The sequence below is a fragment of the Syngnathus typhle genome, linkage group LG2 (genome assembly GCF_033458585.1).
Source record: "Syngnathus typhle isolate RoL2023-S1 ecotype Sweden linkage group LG2, RoL_Styp_1.0, whole genome shotgun sequence".
Lineage (NCBI taxonomy): Eukaryota > Metazoa > Chordata > Actinopteri > Syngnathiformes > Syngnathidae > Syngnathus > Syngnathus typhle.
The window spans coordinates 16,172,613-16,189,275 of record NC_083739.1 but is presented as its reverse complement, the minus strand read 5'-3'; the positions used below and the strand labels follow the sequence as shown (position 1 = coordinate 16,189,275).

Sequence of the window (16,663 nt, the reverse complement as noted above, 5' to 3'; positions counted from 1 at the left end):
TGTTGTGAGACTGTGGATGAAAAGGGTCTGTCTGAGCTTGCCCGTGGTTGAACTTGGAAGTGGAAAGAGTGGAGTGGGTAAATTGATGAGTAGAGAGGAAACAGACTGTCTGGATGGGAGAGCATGGCGGGTTACAGGTAGATGGAAAGAGAAGAGGATAGAATCTTGTAGAACGGGTGACGGCTGATATAAAAAATCTCTGAAATCAAATTAATTTGACCAAAGGTTTGAGGATAAGATGCTCCTTTAAAGTTGCACAAGAACATTTTACTACCATCGGGGATGAAGCAACTGTCAAGATGAGTGTAGTATCAACGCACAAATCGGATTTACCCATCATCAAAACGCACAGATTGCAAATAGTCTATGTAGTCTATAGAGTCTACCCAAACAACTAAAACACACAGAAAAAAACAGCTGTTAATGCCATGTACTGAAAAAAACGTGGACATTCTAATATGGTCTAAATATTCCACATTAGTGGTGAATAACAAATAAATAAGCAAAATAATTGGAGATGCAATCAAAAGAGTAATTTGCCCAGGCCAAATAATTGACCTCACATTTTCTCACTGCCCGAGCTACGATATTTACGTGCATTTTGGCTGTACATGCACATTGACTTGTCATTGGGCAGTTGGGCCTGTATTGTGAATCAAGCCAAAGACACCTTTGCTGGAGTGAAAACAAATGTTTATCTATTGTAGTCATAACATCATGCAGGACGTTTCCTCTGAGCCATACAGTGATGCTATCAAATTTTAAGACAGTCAGATTTGAAAGTCTCAAGTAAGTTGGTGGTCTATAGTACAGTTTGCAGAAGCCCTATAAGTGATCATAGAGACTTGCAATGGGCTTGAGTGAATGTCGATGTTAAAAAAAAAAGAATCTCACAGGTAACGCAGCGTCAATGGGCGAATGTCCAGCAGCCCCTTCGGCCTCATATTTGTAGAAGTCCAACGGCGCGCAGAAAAAGCCAGGCTCCACCTCAGAGCACTGTCGACCAATCAGATGGCTCCTGCAGTCGCACTGTCCATTCTCCATCATACACCTTCAACAAACAATAGATAATAATACCAACACACACAATTCAAACATTCTCAATAAATCCTCATTCTTGAGACGTAGACTTTGGATACCTGTTGTTGATGGCTCCACCAAAGTCACAATCACATTGTCTGCAACCAGCCAGGTCATTACTGAGACCCCAGTATTCAGGCTACAAAGACAGATAACAAAAAACACCGACACTTTTAATGTACATTACAAAATATGAAGAAAAAAGCAAGACATTGAATACAGTTGGATTTTAAAAGTGAATGACAGGTACTAACCAAACACTGGTTGCAGTAGCGACCAGTGACATATCTTTTACAAGAGCAGTCGCCGCTGATCTGATCGCATGGGGCTCCCATCATAATGATGCCGCGAGGATCACAGTTGCAAGCTGGTGGCAAGAAAAAGATGCAGTCATGAAGAGGTTTAATTAAAAAATAAATGTTAATCACACCAATTCCAACATCTTGGCAGTCAAAAGAAAGTGAGCGGGAAAAAAAAAGATGTATACTCACGTTGGCAACCCAGAGGGTCGTTTTGGCTGAGTCCAAAATAGCCCTCCTTGCAGTCGTCACAGCGCAAGCCTTTGACGTTGTCTTTGCAGCGGCACTGTCCAGTGATCATGCCCATGTCTGGGTCGGTGTGACTGTCGCACACGCCTCCCTCCATTGATCCCACCGGATCACAGTCACAGGCTGGTGGTCACACAAAGAATGATAAGTAAAAACGCATCCCTTTTAAACACTTTTAAAAAACCTTCAAGCATCTGTTTGTTTTGAAAGAACACGTATCTTGTCCTTAATATATGAATGTAATATTTGACTCACCAACACAAACCTGGGGGTCTCTAATATCTCTATTTGGGTCTTGATAGTAGAAAGGTTTGCACATCTCACAGTTGCGTCCCATGGTGTTGTGCAAACAGACATCACATACTCCTCCGCTGATGTTGCCCGTGGCCAAATATACCGCCACGTCAAAGTGACACTGGTTTGAGTGGCCATTGCAGTTACACTCTGTAGAATATAGAAGAAGAAAAAACACGTTGTTACCTAGAGACTCAGAATTGTGACTTTAGGTTCTGCAGCAACCTTACCAAATAATCAGAAATAATTGGTTAAAAAACAGTAATTGGGGGAAAAATGATTTTAATACACTAACACAAATAAAATGGTATCAGATGACTCGATTAATCAATGGAATAATTGATACAACAATCGATTCTAAATAATATTTGATAATGACAGCCATAATGCAGTTATATTTGATAGATTTAAATCAAAGTGACGCGGTAATAAGTTAAAGAACTCAACATTGAGTATGAGTGCAAAAATATCAAATTAATCTTGATCTTCTTGAAACAACATCGACACAGCCCAGGTGTCATGTCCTCTACAAGATACTGCAAAAAGTGTATCCTCCACGTATATTTCCTCTGTTAAACAACTTTTTCTTTGTTGTGTGCACCTACCTCTACAGGTATGCGGGTTTTCGGCCTCAGCCGGCCTCCATGGCAGATCGTGGTAGAAATCTTGGCAACGTTCACAGTTGAGCCCCTCTGTGTTGTGTTTGCAAACACACCGCCCGTGGATCTGGCAAGATTTGATTCATTTTATTTTGTGTAAACCTGCTGTCTAGCAACCAAACAATCACCACAGTGTATCCCACTGTGCATTTTACAATTCTTATCTATTCATGTACCATAAAAATTGTTAAGCAAAGTCATCAGGTTTGTATGGTGTCAGCTGACATGAAACTGTTAACTGTCTTTTAAATGACACTGAATTGATGACAAAAACTTTAGAGATGCTATTTTGGGGCCATGTTGAGTTGTTAAACATTGTTACAAACATACAAAATTTTAATCTAGTAAAACTTATCTGAATTCCGCATACAATGAGCTAATTGAAAAACAAAAAGAATTGCAATCCCACCATTCCGTTGGCTCGGATATCAACCCCTGGCACTGGGGCGCACTCCGAGGCGTGTCCGTAACAGAAGCAGCTCCCTCTGACAACCAGCTCGTAGATAGCGTAGTAATATTTTTGAAGGACGTCAGAACGTCGGTCTAAAAGGTCGTCCCCCAGAGTGTTCAACTTTGTGAAGTTAATGCGCAGGTTGGTGATTCGCAGGAGCTCTAGTCAAGATAAAGATGAAACATTCTTTGATACTATGTTTACACGCATGTTTAATGTTTTTTATTAAGCTACCTTGAATGTCCAAGCTGTAGGGGTCTTTCACATGAATGGCAGGATCCAACACTTTATAAATGACCTTGGATGGGAAGAAAAATAGGTCAAGAGAGAATTCAATTCATTTAGGAGCGAAGAAAAGCTCCTATTCTGAATAAATGCTTCTATCTTGATGTTTTCGCTACCCATGTACGATAAACTGATTCTGTTAAGTCTGAATTGTAAATGTGCTACATTTAGCTTCTCATCCATCTGCTTTGTCTGATTTTCCTGAATAATGACCACGATCAGATGAGTGCAACATCCTACCTCCCCATTGGTGGAGGGCTCAATGTCAGAGTAGCGTTCTTCGCAGATGACGTCGTTAATGTGGTGCAGGCCATTTGAGGAGATACCAGGAAAGGTCCTGGTGCAGTTGGAGGCAAAGTAGCGGTAGGGACGCCACGTTCGACCGAAATCAGCAGAACGCTCAATGATCATAGCTGCGGGACGGAAGGTCTGCCAAAGAAAACAGGAAAGATTTTAAATTTGTCTGCACGCTTCTGATTTGTCGTCCAGTTCGATTGAGACAGCAATCATGTGTACCTTGAACTTCATAATTAAATGCGTGAAGTGGAATTCGGCCTCCAGGTTAAGTCGAATGCTGACAATTTCCTCTCCTGTGGAAGAAAAAACTGTTAGGACATCACTGTTGGGCAAACTTTGAAATATTCTCTCAGGCAAGGGCTTACAGGAAGTACAACATTTAAGAACATCATTTAAGATACACCCCAAGTGACATCACTAAAACACACACCATTAGCAGACTGCCACCACGTGTTGTCACCGTTGCTGTCCATGAGGTAAATCACGTTCTCGATGCGGTGGCTGTTTCTGTGTCGGTTCGGGTCATACGGATGCCGGGAGTTACACTCGAAACATTTGTCCGACTCCTGTTGAGGTAGGAAAAATGCATTTGCGCTCTTAGTTAATGTTTTTCTCTGCCGTCATCTACAGACGTGTGAATGAAAGAAAATATTGAGTGTCAGGAAAGATGTACTGTATGGATGGAAGAATACAATTAAGATATAATTAGGTCAAATATGTTTGTCCCAGTAGCTGTCCCATTCATTTATTTCCAACAGCAGTATTGGATTGTCCAAGAATGCAGCAGTGTAATTCTGTCTTAATACAAGTATGTATCAATAGAAGAGGAATGGAAAGGCCATGGGAAAAACACAACAATGTGGAGTCTGAACAAAGATGTGTGTGGCAGAGGTTCACAACAAATAGAGGTGCTAGGCAGGAGGGTGCAGGTGAATGATGTTGGCATGCAAGTGGAAAAGGTTCTCAGCAGTTGGAGACAAAGAGTGGGCCTGCAGAGAGCAAGGGGGCATGGTGAGGTAGGTAGGCTGCAAAGGGGTGCCTCTGGGAAGGGGGGGCCATGAAGAGGGGAGCTGAGTAGATGAGGCTGACACGGAGAAGCACTGGAATCCAGACTCGAGGGTCTTAATTAGGTTGCTGTCAGAAATGATTATGACTAGTTAAGATGCTAAGGTTTTGGCCATTTCCTTGCATGAATAATGTGCCTTGTGTCCAATGACAATTGATTTTGCAAGACATGCTTCAAATGGCAACATTGGGATACCAAGGTAGCAGCATTGTAAAAAGAAAAAAAGGAAAGAAAATTGGATGGCATTTTAACCAAGTGTGGACAGAAATCTGATGTTTTGAATATATTTAGTATGACATTCTTGTGTCCTGTGACCAGTTCCATTGAAATAAACACGACCAATCGTTCTTAACGCGAAGGAGGAGCCGTCATATTTTTACGACAACAAATAATCTAAAAGTTTCGAAACTGTAGCAAAAATTACAACAAAGAAGCTTACATGGGGCGTAAAGTGTTAAAGAACTAATTAGTCTCAGTTTCATGGTCCATGTTGTATCTGGCAATGCTTTGGAATGAATGAGCTGCCTCCAATCATGTGCTCTTGGTAGTAGTACTGAGAAAGTAATTGAATTTGAATAAGAGTAAGCTGTGTGGCTTTAAATCTCTCTCGCTTCATTTGCGCTCTCACTCTTTCTCTCTCACTCTTGCTCTTTTACTCTTGCTCTCTACTCCAAGCCCTTATTCATACCCAATTAGTGAAGGTTGATCAGCTTTCTGTCGCAACAAAACATTGATGTAAGTCTAATATTAATTTGAAATGCTTTCCAGAAAAGGTGCCATTAAGTTTTCCATTGATCAGCTCACAATATGGGAGAAAACCAACTCACACATTTGGAGAACATGCACGGTGGGGCTGGGATTCGAAATCCCGAAGGTCGGAACTGTGACGCAAACTTGCTAACTGCGCTGCCCTCTACCTGGCCTGTCCTAACCTTAAATGCTCCTTGTCTTTGAGGCCCCTTTAAAAGGTCATCAACTCAACTGGATTAATAGCAGAATCTCTTCTCAGATACAACAATGTAATCTGACCTTATTGAGAAAAGGAAATCATTCATGTCAAAATCACATTAGTGAAGACCTCTCTTGGACATTTTAACACAGACACTTAAGTTAGTTCCTGACAAAGGTCTACACCTGGATTCGTGGTGTGACAGGTTGTCATCATATCCTGACCCCGAGAGTCACAAAGGGCATCTGGAATCAGGGTCTCACGTCAATCTTGTTCACCTGGAGGCATCGAGGTGCAAGTATGTACTTGCGTAGCAAACAGATGTATGTATACAACGCGCCCATGATGAAACACGTCAAGCGTGGTTTAAAGAAAAAAAAAAAACAGAACTAAAGCTGCACGCCGAATGGGCTAGAGTAGACTCATCAATCGATTTTTATGATCGAGGGATCTCGTAGGGAAATACGTGTCACTTGAAACACGGAAATCATAAAAACTGCAATGAACTGAAACGTTTACCAAGAGGTGAAAGCGAGCAAAGAAGCATAGTTTGTTTTTATACACGGTATGTGTAACACATACTGAAAGGTTGAGCAGGTGAGTGAAAGCCCCGTTTATGGGGGGAAAAAAAACAAAGATGGACAAGTGGAGATGACAAGGAACAAAAGAGAGAACCAACATAGCTTTGACAACACAGGTGGTAAAAGACAAGGAAGTAAAAGACATGTGGGGGAAAATTTAAGTGTGACCTGGAGATGGCTGACAATGCAGTAATGCTCTGGACCGTCCAGGCCACAAGTGGAGGTGGCACTCAGGTTCACAGCACGCCCAATCAAGAGGTTTCCCGTGGCAGGATAGCAACTCCCGTCCGTGCAGCCATGTGGGCTTGATGGCAGGTCTTGTCCAGACACACATGAGGCTGGAGATAGAGGAACATGAGTGAAGTCAGATCTGATTTATGTTTCATACAAGGTGCAGAATCGATTCTATATTCCATAGTGACAGCCTTCTACAGTTGTGTACATTCATTTTTGCACATTGTACATATGCATCATCCGCAAAACCATATTGCTTATCACGTTCAAGGTTGATGAGAAGGTAAAGGAAAGGAAACAAAATAACAAACGGGTCTGCTGACAGGTAGACCAATGAGTTTCAGTCATTTGGGCCTGGCAGTGAAAATGCATTCTTAGTGTGGCGAAAACTCTGGCCAGGAAATTACAATTTTTGAATATTGTTTTCCTGGGTTGATAAAGTATGGACAATGTCTCTAATTTTGGACACAGTCTGATACTCGAATGTAATTGCTTTAACGGACTTCAGCATGAAACAACTCTTCTGCTCCATGTAACTAGCTGTGCAGCACTGAATCGCAGGTCTCACCGACAACAGGGAGTCCATTTGGTAACTAATGGCAAAACAAAATGGTGGATGTGACCCGGTTCCAGAATTACTTGTATGAACAACAAATAAGAAGACATCTGAGTGAGGTGACAGTGATGTATGGGGTCTTTTCAACTTGTTGATCTATGAGGAAGAAAAAAAAACACAACAGACCTGCAACATGCTGAGGCTTGCTCGCAAAGATTGGAAAAGTTCAAAGTGCATCCCAATAAATAACATTATCATTAGCAGATGAAAACTGCACGTAACATTAAATTTTGAATAAATCACTCAACTTTGCTTCTGCATTAGCAAACTCATTTTAAATGAATGCAGCTACTTCGCTCAAGGTGGTCAGACATTTTTTTCAGCTGGTCCCACATCTCTTTGCAGATTCTGTCGAGACCCTTTAACAGGTCGTAGCTTCAGATCAGCCTGTTGCATTTTGGACAGGATTAACGTCTGGGGACAGCGAGCCACTCCGTGACCTTAATGTGATTCCTCTTGAGCCATTCTTTTGTTGCATAGCCCGTATGTTTTGGGTCAAATTCACGCTGAAAGATCCGTTGACAACCGCTCTTCAGTTCTTTAAATAGCCCCATCCATCGGCACCTTTCTACAAATTGTGCTCAAGCCTAATTATTTACCCTTAAAATAAATCTCATGGGTTTTTTTTTGTTCTGGTTTCTGATTTTTTTTTTCCCCATTGGTTAACACATCCCTGTGGAACGACAGACATTATTTATTTATGTATTTATTTATTCATTCAGGCAAATTGATGCACGTCAAACTTCGCCTGTGACAGGCTAAGAAAATCACATTAATGAAGCTATTCTTTGTTGTAAGTACATCCATATTTCTTTTCTTTCTTATTTTCTTTAATGTTATAAGGATACTACATACATTTTATAGATACATAAATGATACTATTTATCATTGCGGCTGCAAATTGGGGAGGACGAAATGTTTTCTTTTACCTTGGCGGGCGTAACAGAAAATAATTGTGAAGCACTGTTGTACACACAATCCTTTATCATTTACAAGGTAATCCCAAATATTCTGAAATGTTTAACATCACATGAAAGTGTTAGACACCCTTTGACCAGGAATAATTATAATTTAGACTGAAAAGATTGACATTTTTTAGCCACTATCCCTTTGCCAAAACTCCGAACAAGGCCACCCCAATTGCCAAAGAAGTCAAAAGAAGGACCAAAGCAAGCCTGTTGGAACAACAAGGTCATTGACAGCTGGTTTACAAGTGTGTTATTAGAGTGTAGGATGAGGCAATGAAACGCACACACACGTACACAAAGAAGAAGAATGACAGGTAAACGCACCCCTAGGCATCCAATTTCCCTCCGGTATACGATGCACTACGGCAGGAATGCAGGACAGGATGGAAAATGTTACTTATTAACGGAAACATTCCAGGTGTCGACGTGGCTGTGAATGACTGCCAATGCACCTCTTTGCAACACTTTCTTTGCAACTCAAGCAGAGCAAGGAAGCTGCCAGGAATGTACACACCTTATCCATCAATATATTCAATACCGGTAATTTCTTACAGACCTCAATCCATAATTTCTATTATTTTTGAAAAGGTTTAATGGAGACTAAGTTTAAGGCCACTTGCACATTGGGCAACATTCAGGAGCGTAAAGGCTCAGTGTTATCATATGACAATAAAAGCAATACGAGACAAGGACAGGTATTGTACCTCATTGGTCCATATCAATCATCTACACAAGGATCGCTGAAGTTAAGTACTGCTGATATCGTACAATTCAGAAATACGGAAAATTTTCCACCTAAAATTTGTCTGTCAGGCATGACGCGATGCGTGACGTTATGATACCGCACGAGGGTTCGCTAACTGCTGCCACCGCTACCACTGGATTGCCAGTAGCTCAATTTGAAGTCGCCAAACCCAGAAGACTGAAAAACATTTCGATATAGTCGACTAAAACTTAGGATCTCAAAACATGAATAAAAAAATCCTGTTATTCTAATTTGCATCATCATTTGATATTTTTCCTCCGCAGATTAAAAGGATAGTTGACAGCAAACAACTTCTAAACCTCACCATTTTTTGAAAACTGACAAATTGTGATAAAGAATGAAGGACAGATTCTTCTTTAAAGCACTTTTAATTCTAAGAAACAAATGTGAATTAAAAAAAAAGGCATTTGTACTCACCTAGCATGAAGATCATCAGATACAAAGCCATGATGGTCATCAGCACCATTGGACACGCAAAGAACAAAATAAGTAATCTGGATCTGACAACAAACAGACAGAAAGAGAGATACACATTTAATCCTGTGGTAAGAATATCAATGTAATTTCAAGTGTTAGGTGCTCCTTGAGAACTCTACCAAAATGTTATTTATTTACCAAACAAACTCATTTTGATCAACACCGTCTTTTAAATAAATGTAAAGAAAACTTCTGGGTGTTGTGTTTTGAACTCCTAACATCAGTTCAGGTGCAGACGAACTTTGACCTGCAATTAGTCTTGAACCGGGAACCAAGGTCAAGTTCTTACAGGCTGAGCTACGACTGGCCCATGCTTAACAACCCAATATCCATTTTACTGCTCTGTGAAGTACTATGATACAACCCGGTACAATCTACTTGTTTATTTGCACTGATCCAATTAGCCAGTTCAACACAGCCAGTTCTCATAAATGTTGTCAAGTTTCTGTATTGTACCCTTCCAGGTGCAATGCTCCAGTTTCATCTGGCACAGTGAACAAGCAACCTTATTGTTGCTATTTTAGGTCAGATATCTTTCAAGGTCTTTCAAAAAAAATAAAAATGAAGATTAGTTTGTTGTTAAATTGCTGGAGTGCTCAAAAGGAAACAAACTTTGGCCAGCTGGAGCAAGACATAATTGTGAGCATGGCTCTTTTCTCTCTCTGGTTTCTGAACATGCATGAAAATATTTTCACATTGTTATTCATCTGAAATCAGCCAAGAGTAGCCAACAGTGGGCAATTATGCTCATTGCTGTGCTGAAGCTGCATGAAAGTGTCGTGCATCTTGCGAGCAAAGGGCCTCTTGTATGCACAGGCTCTGCAAACACAGGGGCGTCCACATTGAATGGGGCAGAATATGTGTGCGCACGTGTGGAAACACAAAATGACAGGCGAGAACAAGCATGTTGCACGTCTCACATCATGAACTCCAAATGTGGTGATAGAAATGCCACAGGGGGAAAAAATGACACTATAGGGCGTTACTAAGATGTAACTTTGCTGTCATATAAATTACTCGATACATGTCCAAATGACTTTTAAAAACTCATTCATAAATCTAGCAGATCATACCATAACTTGATATGCCACAACTACACTCCCTCGTGGCTGTGAGCAATATAGCGATGAAATTAGAGCAATCTGACTGGATGCCGGTGACAAGGCGTTACTCATTTTCTGTCCACTTTTTTCACCTTCAAAGTCAAGCCCAAGAATTAGTGATGTGTTATGGCAGTAAAATATAAACCAACATTAGCTTGTCTCTCAGCATTGGTGACAAATCAGATCACTCAATGAAATTACACAACTGCCATCTGCACTACTGATCTGCACACTTGTTACAATTTAACCAAATACACATCTAGTAACAGTTTAGCCCAAGTGGAGCAACAGTGGTGATGCTTCACCTCCAACCTTTACTCCCAGCACAAGTGCATTAAAAAAAAAAAGAGTCATCATGAGAGTTCCCAAGTGATTCATACTCACGTTTGGTCTCCTCACAATTTAGAACCATTCACTCAAATTCTCCGCCATGTACAGCCTGGTGTGTGTGTTTACGCATGCATGCACATGTGATGCAGCAGAAAGTGTAAAACAAACTTGAGGGTGCTACCGGCGCCGGCGGCGGTGTAAAAACAGAGGGAAAAGCCCGGGGCCAATCGGAGTTCCCGAGAGTTGGTTTCTCTCCGCCCTCCACCTCGCCCTCCCTGGTTTTCTCCGGCCGGCTGCCTCGTCACTGGGGCACTGGGGTGAATGGACAGCTATTATTATTCTAATTGCACTGTCACTCTGCGGGCCACTGGTTGAAAGAGGGGAACGGTCTCCAGGCTGTTGGAATGCACCACCCCTTTCTTCTGGACTCGCAGGGAGAGTGAAGAGGCAAGGGAGGTAGAGAGCAGGCCAGAGAGGCCAGAGAGAGAGCACGAGAGGGAGAATGACAAGCGACGAGTGCTATGGACAAAGGGGCAGTTTAGATAATGTTCATATGTACAGTGGAATTTTTCAAGTGTACACTTATTTTTCATCTTATAATTTTTTTTTACCAGTCCACATAAAAAGCATTTCCAGGCTGTCAAATATATGATGCAACAGGTGTCACCGTTGTCAAACTACTTTATCGAGTCGAATCAGAGTCCCACTGAATCAAATTGCTTCACTTTAAAATGAACCATCCGGGTATCGACTCTGTGTATTATTTTTTTTGTGGAGGGATGCACATCACTGAGTATTAGAGGTGTAACAAATAACGACTCGAACGGAAAATCAGTTTGGATATGACGAACTGAAACAAATTGTTACATTTTTAAAATAGTTGAATCCTTGAATCGTATCACTCACCATGTATCAAGATACTAATCAAATTGTCTCTTATGAGAGTTGTTCCAGATATACTAACTTGTTTTGATGTTTCTTTGAATTTAATTAACTTGGATAGTTTTATATAGCTTTTGCATGTTGTTGCATACATGACAAATTGAATCGTAATCCCACTGACATGAACAAAATTGAATCATTACATTTTTTAAAAATCATTACATCCTTGAATCATATTGTACCTCAAGTATCGAGAGATGTATCTACTGGATATGCATCAAAATTTAATAGTACTATTCAGTAACCAATTGTTAAGACTTAATTCCGTGGCTCGTGTGCCACCTGACAAATCCGTTTCTAAAAATCCACTTGCTTGTATGGTCGTGGCCTTTGCATAAGTGCACCGCACAGCTAAAGTCTCTTCATTACAATGTCAAGAAGAGCTGAAGTTAACACACCTTGGAACCTATCCAGGTACTTTGAAGGTCAAAAGACTTTGGAAGGGGGGGCCGAGAAGAGACAACACAAAGTGACGAGCGTAGGAGGAAGTGTAACGGTGTCTGCGTGTGTGGGTAATGTGCATGCATGTGTGTGATTGGGGCCAGCCAACAAAACAACAAGTGCACAAGAGAACAAAGCGGCTTTCACATTCACAGCGCTCTGCTCATGTGACCTTTGGCCTCTGGAGATGGTGAGGCAGCAGGAGCAGAAAGTGGAACAAGTTCAAGAAGGGTTCTCGCTTCAGTGAAATGCTCAAAAATTCAACGCTTGACAATTATCAGAGTACATTACATAAAGTTAGATTATTGTGACTGTATTCAAATATAATGAGAGTTTTTTTTTACAAATCCATATGGGAACACAGTTTCTACGGTAAAATTTGGTTTTTTTTGTTAGAGTATGGGTGAGTTCACCTCTTGACCTTTTTTACAACAATGGTACCCCATTTTAGGATTTTTTTTTTTTTTTTAAGTAACGGACTTCAGCTTGGTCAAATTTGTGTTGCAAGATAAAATTTTAATGAGTTACTATTCAGTAACTTTTCAGACTTTCAAGTAAGCCGCCCGTGGAATGAAATGGACAAAAAAGAAAAAGCAGAGCCGGCAAATCTTTGAGTCATGTACTGAACGAGACATAGTAACAAACATATAAATACAATCATTTTCACATTGTTTAGCGCATAACAAGAAAATATCAAAATACATTTATGTGCAAGTTGAAATCAACATTTGGATTCTAACAATTCCATCAGTATCAACTGCACCTGGCTCACCTACAAACTGAGCCTGCCAAACGCCCAACACTTGCATCAAAATGAGATAAGGAGAGGGCAGAGGAAAGTTCATGGCGCCTCTACAAAGTCTATGCAGAGGCGAGACAAAGCCAAGGAATCTCGGAACTCCAGCCCAAACAATCCAAGGCTCCCGTACAATAAAAACATGATAAGCCTTCCTCTGTGCGCTTGTGCCTGTGTGAACTTGTGTACACATCAAATCAAGAACTAAGCATTGCAGCTGGCAGCAAAGCAATGGTAAAGATGTCCTAAAAGAATTTCAAATAGTAAAGGCGCCGTAAAAAAAAAAAGGAAATGGAACCAGATCAAAGTGATGAGCTCATGGCGGAAGTTCAGGTTACTTATGAAGCAATGTCAATTGAGTCTCTGTGTGGGCACTCAGAAATAACATAAGATTTGAAAACATGAGGCATAAAACAAAAATTAACCGTTATCTAATTGCCTTCACCAAGACAACTGACTCACACGCCAGTCACTCATTTTATTGGGACTCCGACATCTGACAATATGCAAGAACTCAGCTGCCTCCAAGTGTTCTAGTTAAAAAATAACCCAGTACAGGGTGTGTCAGGTCATATCTATAGCTGAGCAGGTGACCCACACAAAGAGCATTGAACCGTAAAATGATCTCACTGTGAAACTCTGAATACCTCACAGTATATCACGGCAAAACATGAGGGACGGGCTTTTATGTCGCAACATGCATGTCAGAGAGATCTGTTTGCTCTCTCTTGCAGTTACAGTCTCTATAGTTATTCTTTTATATTGTTAACTCTGCCGAGTGTGGTTTTCAAGAAGAAAAAAGTTCATATCAGTTAGTTAGTTAGTTAGTTAGTTAGTTAGTTAGTTAGTTAGTTAGTTAGTTAGTTAGTTAGTTAGTTCCTGTAGACTACTAGACTGCATTTCACATTTAACAAAGGTTGGTGTGTTAGTTAGTTAGTTAGTTAGTTAGTTAGTTAGTTAGTTAGTCAGTTAGTTAGTTAGTTAGTTAGTTAGTTAGTTAGTTAGTTAGTTAGTTAGTTAGTTAGTTAGTTAGTTAGTTAGTTAGTTAGTTAGTTAGTTGAAACTAAGTTCCTGTAGACTACTAGACTGCTTTTCACATTTAACAAAGGTTGATGTGAGTTTTGGTAGCGCTTCTTCGAACGACACTTTATTGCTAGGTCACATGGTATGTTTTTCATTTTGTTACAAAAACCTGGTAAGACGAGAGGAAATTTGCTATCCCCAGTAGTAGTCAGTAGTTTTTAGGAGGTATCCAGGTATTAGTGGCACTGCAACATTTAGACAAAATCACTGTCACCATTTCTCACTGTCTTTGTTTAAGGCAACACAGAGAAAAACTGAAAGGAAATCAATAAATGAGGGAATTTCCTAGACATACAGAAATCTATTTTTATTACCTATTTTATTATCTATGTTCAGGCGCCTAAGAATACTACAGACACTGTAATTAGTTTGCCCTCATTAAGTTGTCAGCTGTCTGGATACAGGATTTCCAGACTGGATGAAAGGAGAAAAATATGCAAGAGGAGGCAGACATGAAAAAGAAAGAAATGAAACTGATTTATATCAGGAGGTATGATGAGGAGGTATGATTATGAGCCTGTCAGCTTCTACACACAAGATCCCAAGAGACGCATATGGAACACACACAAAATTGGATTAAGCCAAATAAACAGTGATACACTACCTTTTGGCTATAAGCCTTAAAAGAAATACTTGTGCTACATAATTTGTCCAAAATAAACAGCTGGATACCAAGTATACAGGAAGGTACTACAACAACATTTTAATGGGATGTGGGACGCTCTCCCTGAATGTTCTGAACTACTGCACCCATGCTACTGCTGCGCTGAGCAGAAAAATGCTGCTGGGATATGTATGGAGCTCACATTGTTCTTCTTTGGAATGCAAATATGTGAAGTTATATCAACATTAAATCAAGTAGTGCCCCCCCCATGTTGCCTTACGAGTATTTTGCTTCAGCAATAATTAACTACACGCAATGGACAGCGGTCCTAATGATTAATAAATTGATAATCATGCCCATCCCAAGTTGTTTCTGACAGTCCCTAACAGGCAGGCAGCTACTCTTTATACGTAGTCACTTTTTCTCAAATATACTAGTGCTTTATAATCACCATTTCTTTCTCTTTTTTTTAGTTTTAACCAACATATTATATATTTAAAAATATACCACCTGAGTGGTCCAGATTGAGCCATGAAAACAAACTCGCTAATCATTCTCTCCTACTCGACAAGTGGAAGTGGAGCTACTCGTGGATGCTCTTAACCCTGCAGGTTAAAGTTGATCTCAGCAGCAGGGTGCAGGGCCAGGTCCTTGAGCTGATTAAAGCTAGACTAAGCCTCCAAGGCCCCTGGGAACATGCACCTCCAAACACACACATAAACACCCAAAAAAGAAGAAAAAGGAGAGAATACTTTGGTACGAGAATAAGAGCAAAGCATTTTCAGAATAAAGTTGAAATATATTAATAAAAATCATGCAATAAAAATGTCATTAACTTTAGAGAATAAAAATGCAATCTTACAGGAAATAAGGATAAAAATGTATGTTTGACTGAAAAAGTCAAATTTTAGAAAAATAAATAAAACAAGTCATTTTTAAGATCCTTGCTCATTTTCCCAACATCTTTTCTTCTTATCAGTATTACAAATGCTATTCTTTGGATTTCGTCAGTGTAACTACGATATCCGTCAATGCAGAAAAGATGAAAAAATTAACGTGTTGAATTAAGGAGAACATATTGAATTAGAACAACAATTGGAACAACTAGTGTAAGAAAGTACTGGTGTATATTTGACTCTCATTCTTTTCAGTTCAAGGAGAAAATCTGAGCCTGTCTCTCCATTAATCTGTGCCGCTCGTAATCTGGCAGGAATGTGTGTAAAAAAAAAAGAACTGCCTTACAGCCACGAATCAATGAAAGCACAGCCTCATAGGACATGAGGGCTGTCTTTTTATATGTATAGTCTAGTTTTGTTTACAAATTAAAGGAACAGATCTTACTGTGATACACATACACAAAAATACGAATTAAAATCACAATAACTATAAGAACTGTGGCGAACATTAAATGAACACATGTAATCACGTAATCTTTCCGATGCTCTTTGCATTGTAAAATAAGATAATATTTTCTTGCCCCACTGTGGGTGTGTACATGAGCAGTTTCAACTGGATCATATAAGCCAACCCATGCATTTTCTATAGTACTTGTCCATTTGAGGGTCATGGGTGAGCTGGAACGTATCCCAGATGACACCCGAGATTGGTCACCAGTCAATTGCAAGACACAAGGCACTAACAATCATTCCCATTCATATTTATAAGGACTATGGACAATTTTGACTCTTCAAAGAACTTTTTGGGGAAGCCCAAGATGAGCACCTGGAGAAAAGAAGAACATGCAAACTCCACACAGAAATTGTAATGTATTTACAATCGTGCGTTACAAAGAATGCGTTACAAAGAATAAACATGCTTGGTCCTCACTGTTGATTCAAGTGCGGGACTTGAGAATAATATGTTACTTTATGACAGAAGTTTTGACTGAAGCATTCATTTGAGCACTCACCTGCTCTTGGCGTTGCCACGCACGCTTTGCTCCTGGCTCTTCTCTCTTCAATCCCACACTTCCTCTGCGGGAGCTCGTTGTCCAGACTGCAGCGATGTAGGACGAGGATCGGGGCTGAGAGACAGCCCGACTTTGGCCGGCTGCAGTGTGCCGTCCGTCCGCCGGGAGGGAGAGAGAGAGAGAG

At 40.3% G+C, this 16,663-nt stretch overlaps 1 protein-coding gene across 1 annotated transcript in view; it reads right to left on the bottom strand.

The window, feature by feature from the left end:
* Positions 1 to 16,663, bottom strand: part of lamb2l (laminin, beta 2-like) — a 26,605-nt gene extending 9,942 nt beyond the window's left edge. Inside the window, exons 1-14 of the mRNA XM_061271388.1 lie at positions 16,480 to 16,663; positions 9,212 to 9,294; positions 6,379 to 6,548; positions 4,045 to 4,180; positions 3,834 to 3,907; positions 3,558 to 3,746; positions 3,267 to 3,330; positions 2,991 to 3,193; positions 2,528 to 2,648; positions 1,884 to 2,072; positions 1,572 to 1,751; positions 1,335 to 1,447; positions 1,140 to 1,219; positions 895 to 1,051 (exon numbers count right to left, since the gene is read on the bottom strand). Of these exons, the coding sequence (XP_061127372.1) occupies positions 895 to 1,051; positions 1,140 to 1,219; positions 1,335 to 1,447; positions 1,572 to 1,751; positions 1,884 to 2,072; positions 2,528 to 2,648; positions 2,991 to 3,193; positions 3,267 to 3,330; positions 3,558 to 3,746; positions 3,834 to 3,907; positions 4,045 to 4,180; positions 6,379 to 6,548; positions 9,212 to 9,260 (1,725 nt within the window). The 5' untranslated portion in view covers positions 9,261 to 9,294; positions 16,480 to 16,663. The remainder of the gene's footprint in view (positions 1 to 894; positions 1,052 to 1,139; positions 1,220 to 1,334; positions 1,448 to 1,571; positions 1,752 to 1,883; positions 2,073 to 2,527; positions 2,649 to 2,990; positions 3,194 to 3,266; positions 3,331 to 3,557; positions 3,747 to 3,833; positions 3,908 to 4,044; positions 4,181 to 6,378; positions 6,549 to 9,211; positions 9,295 to 16,479) is intronic.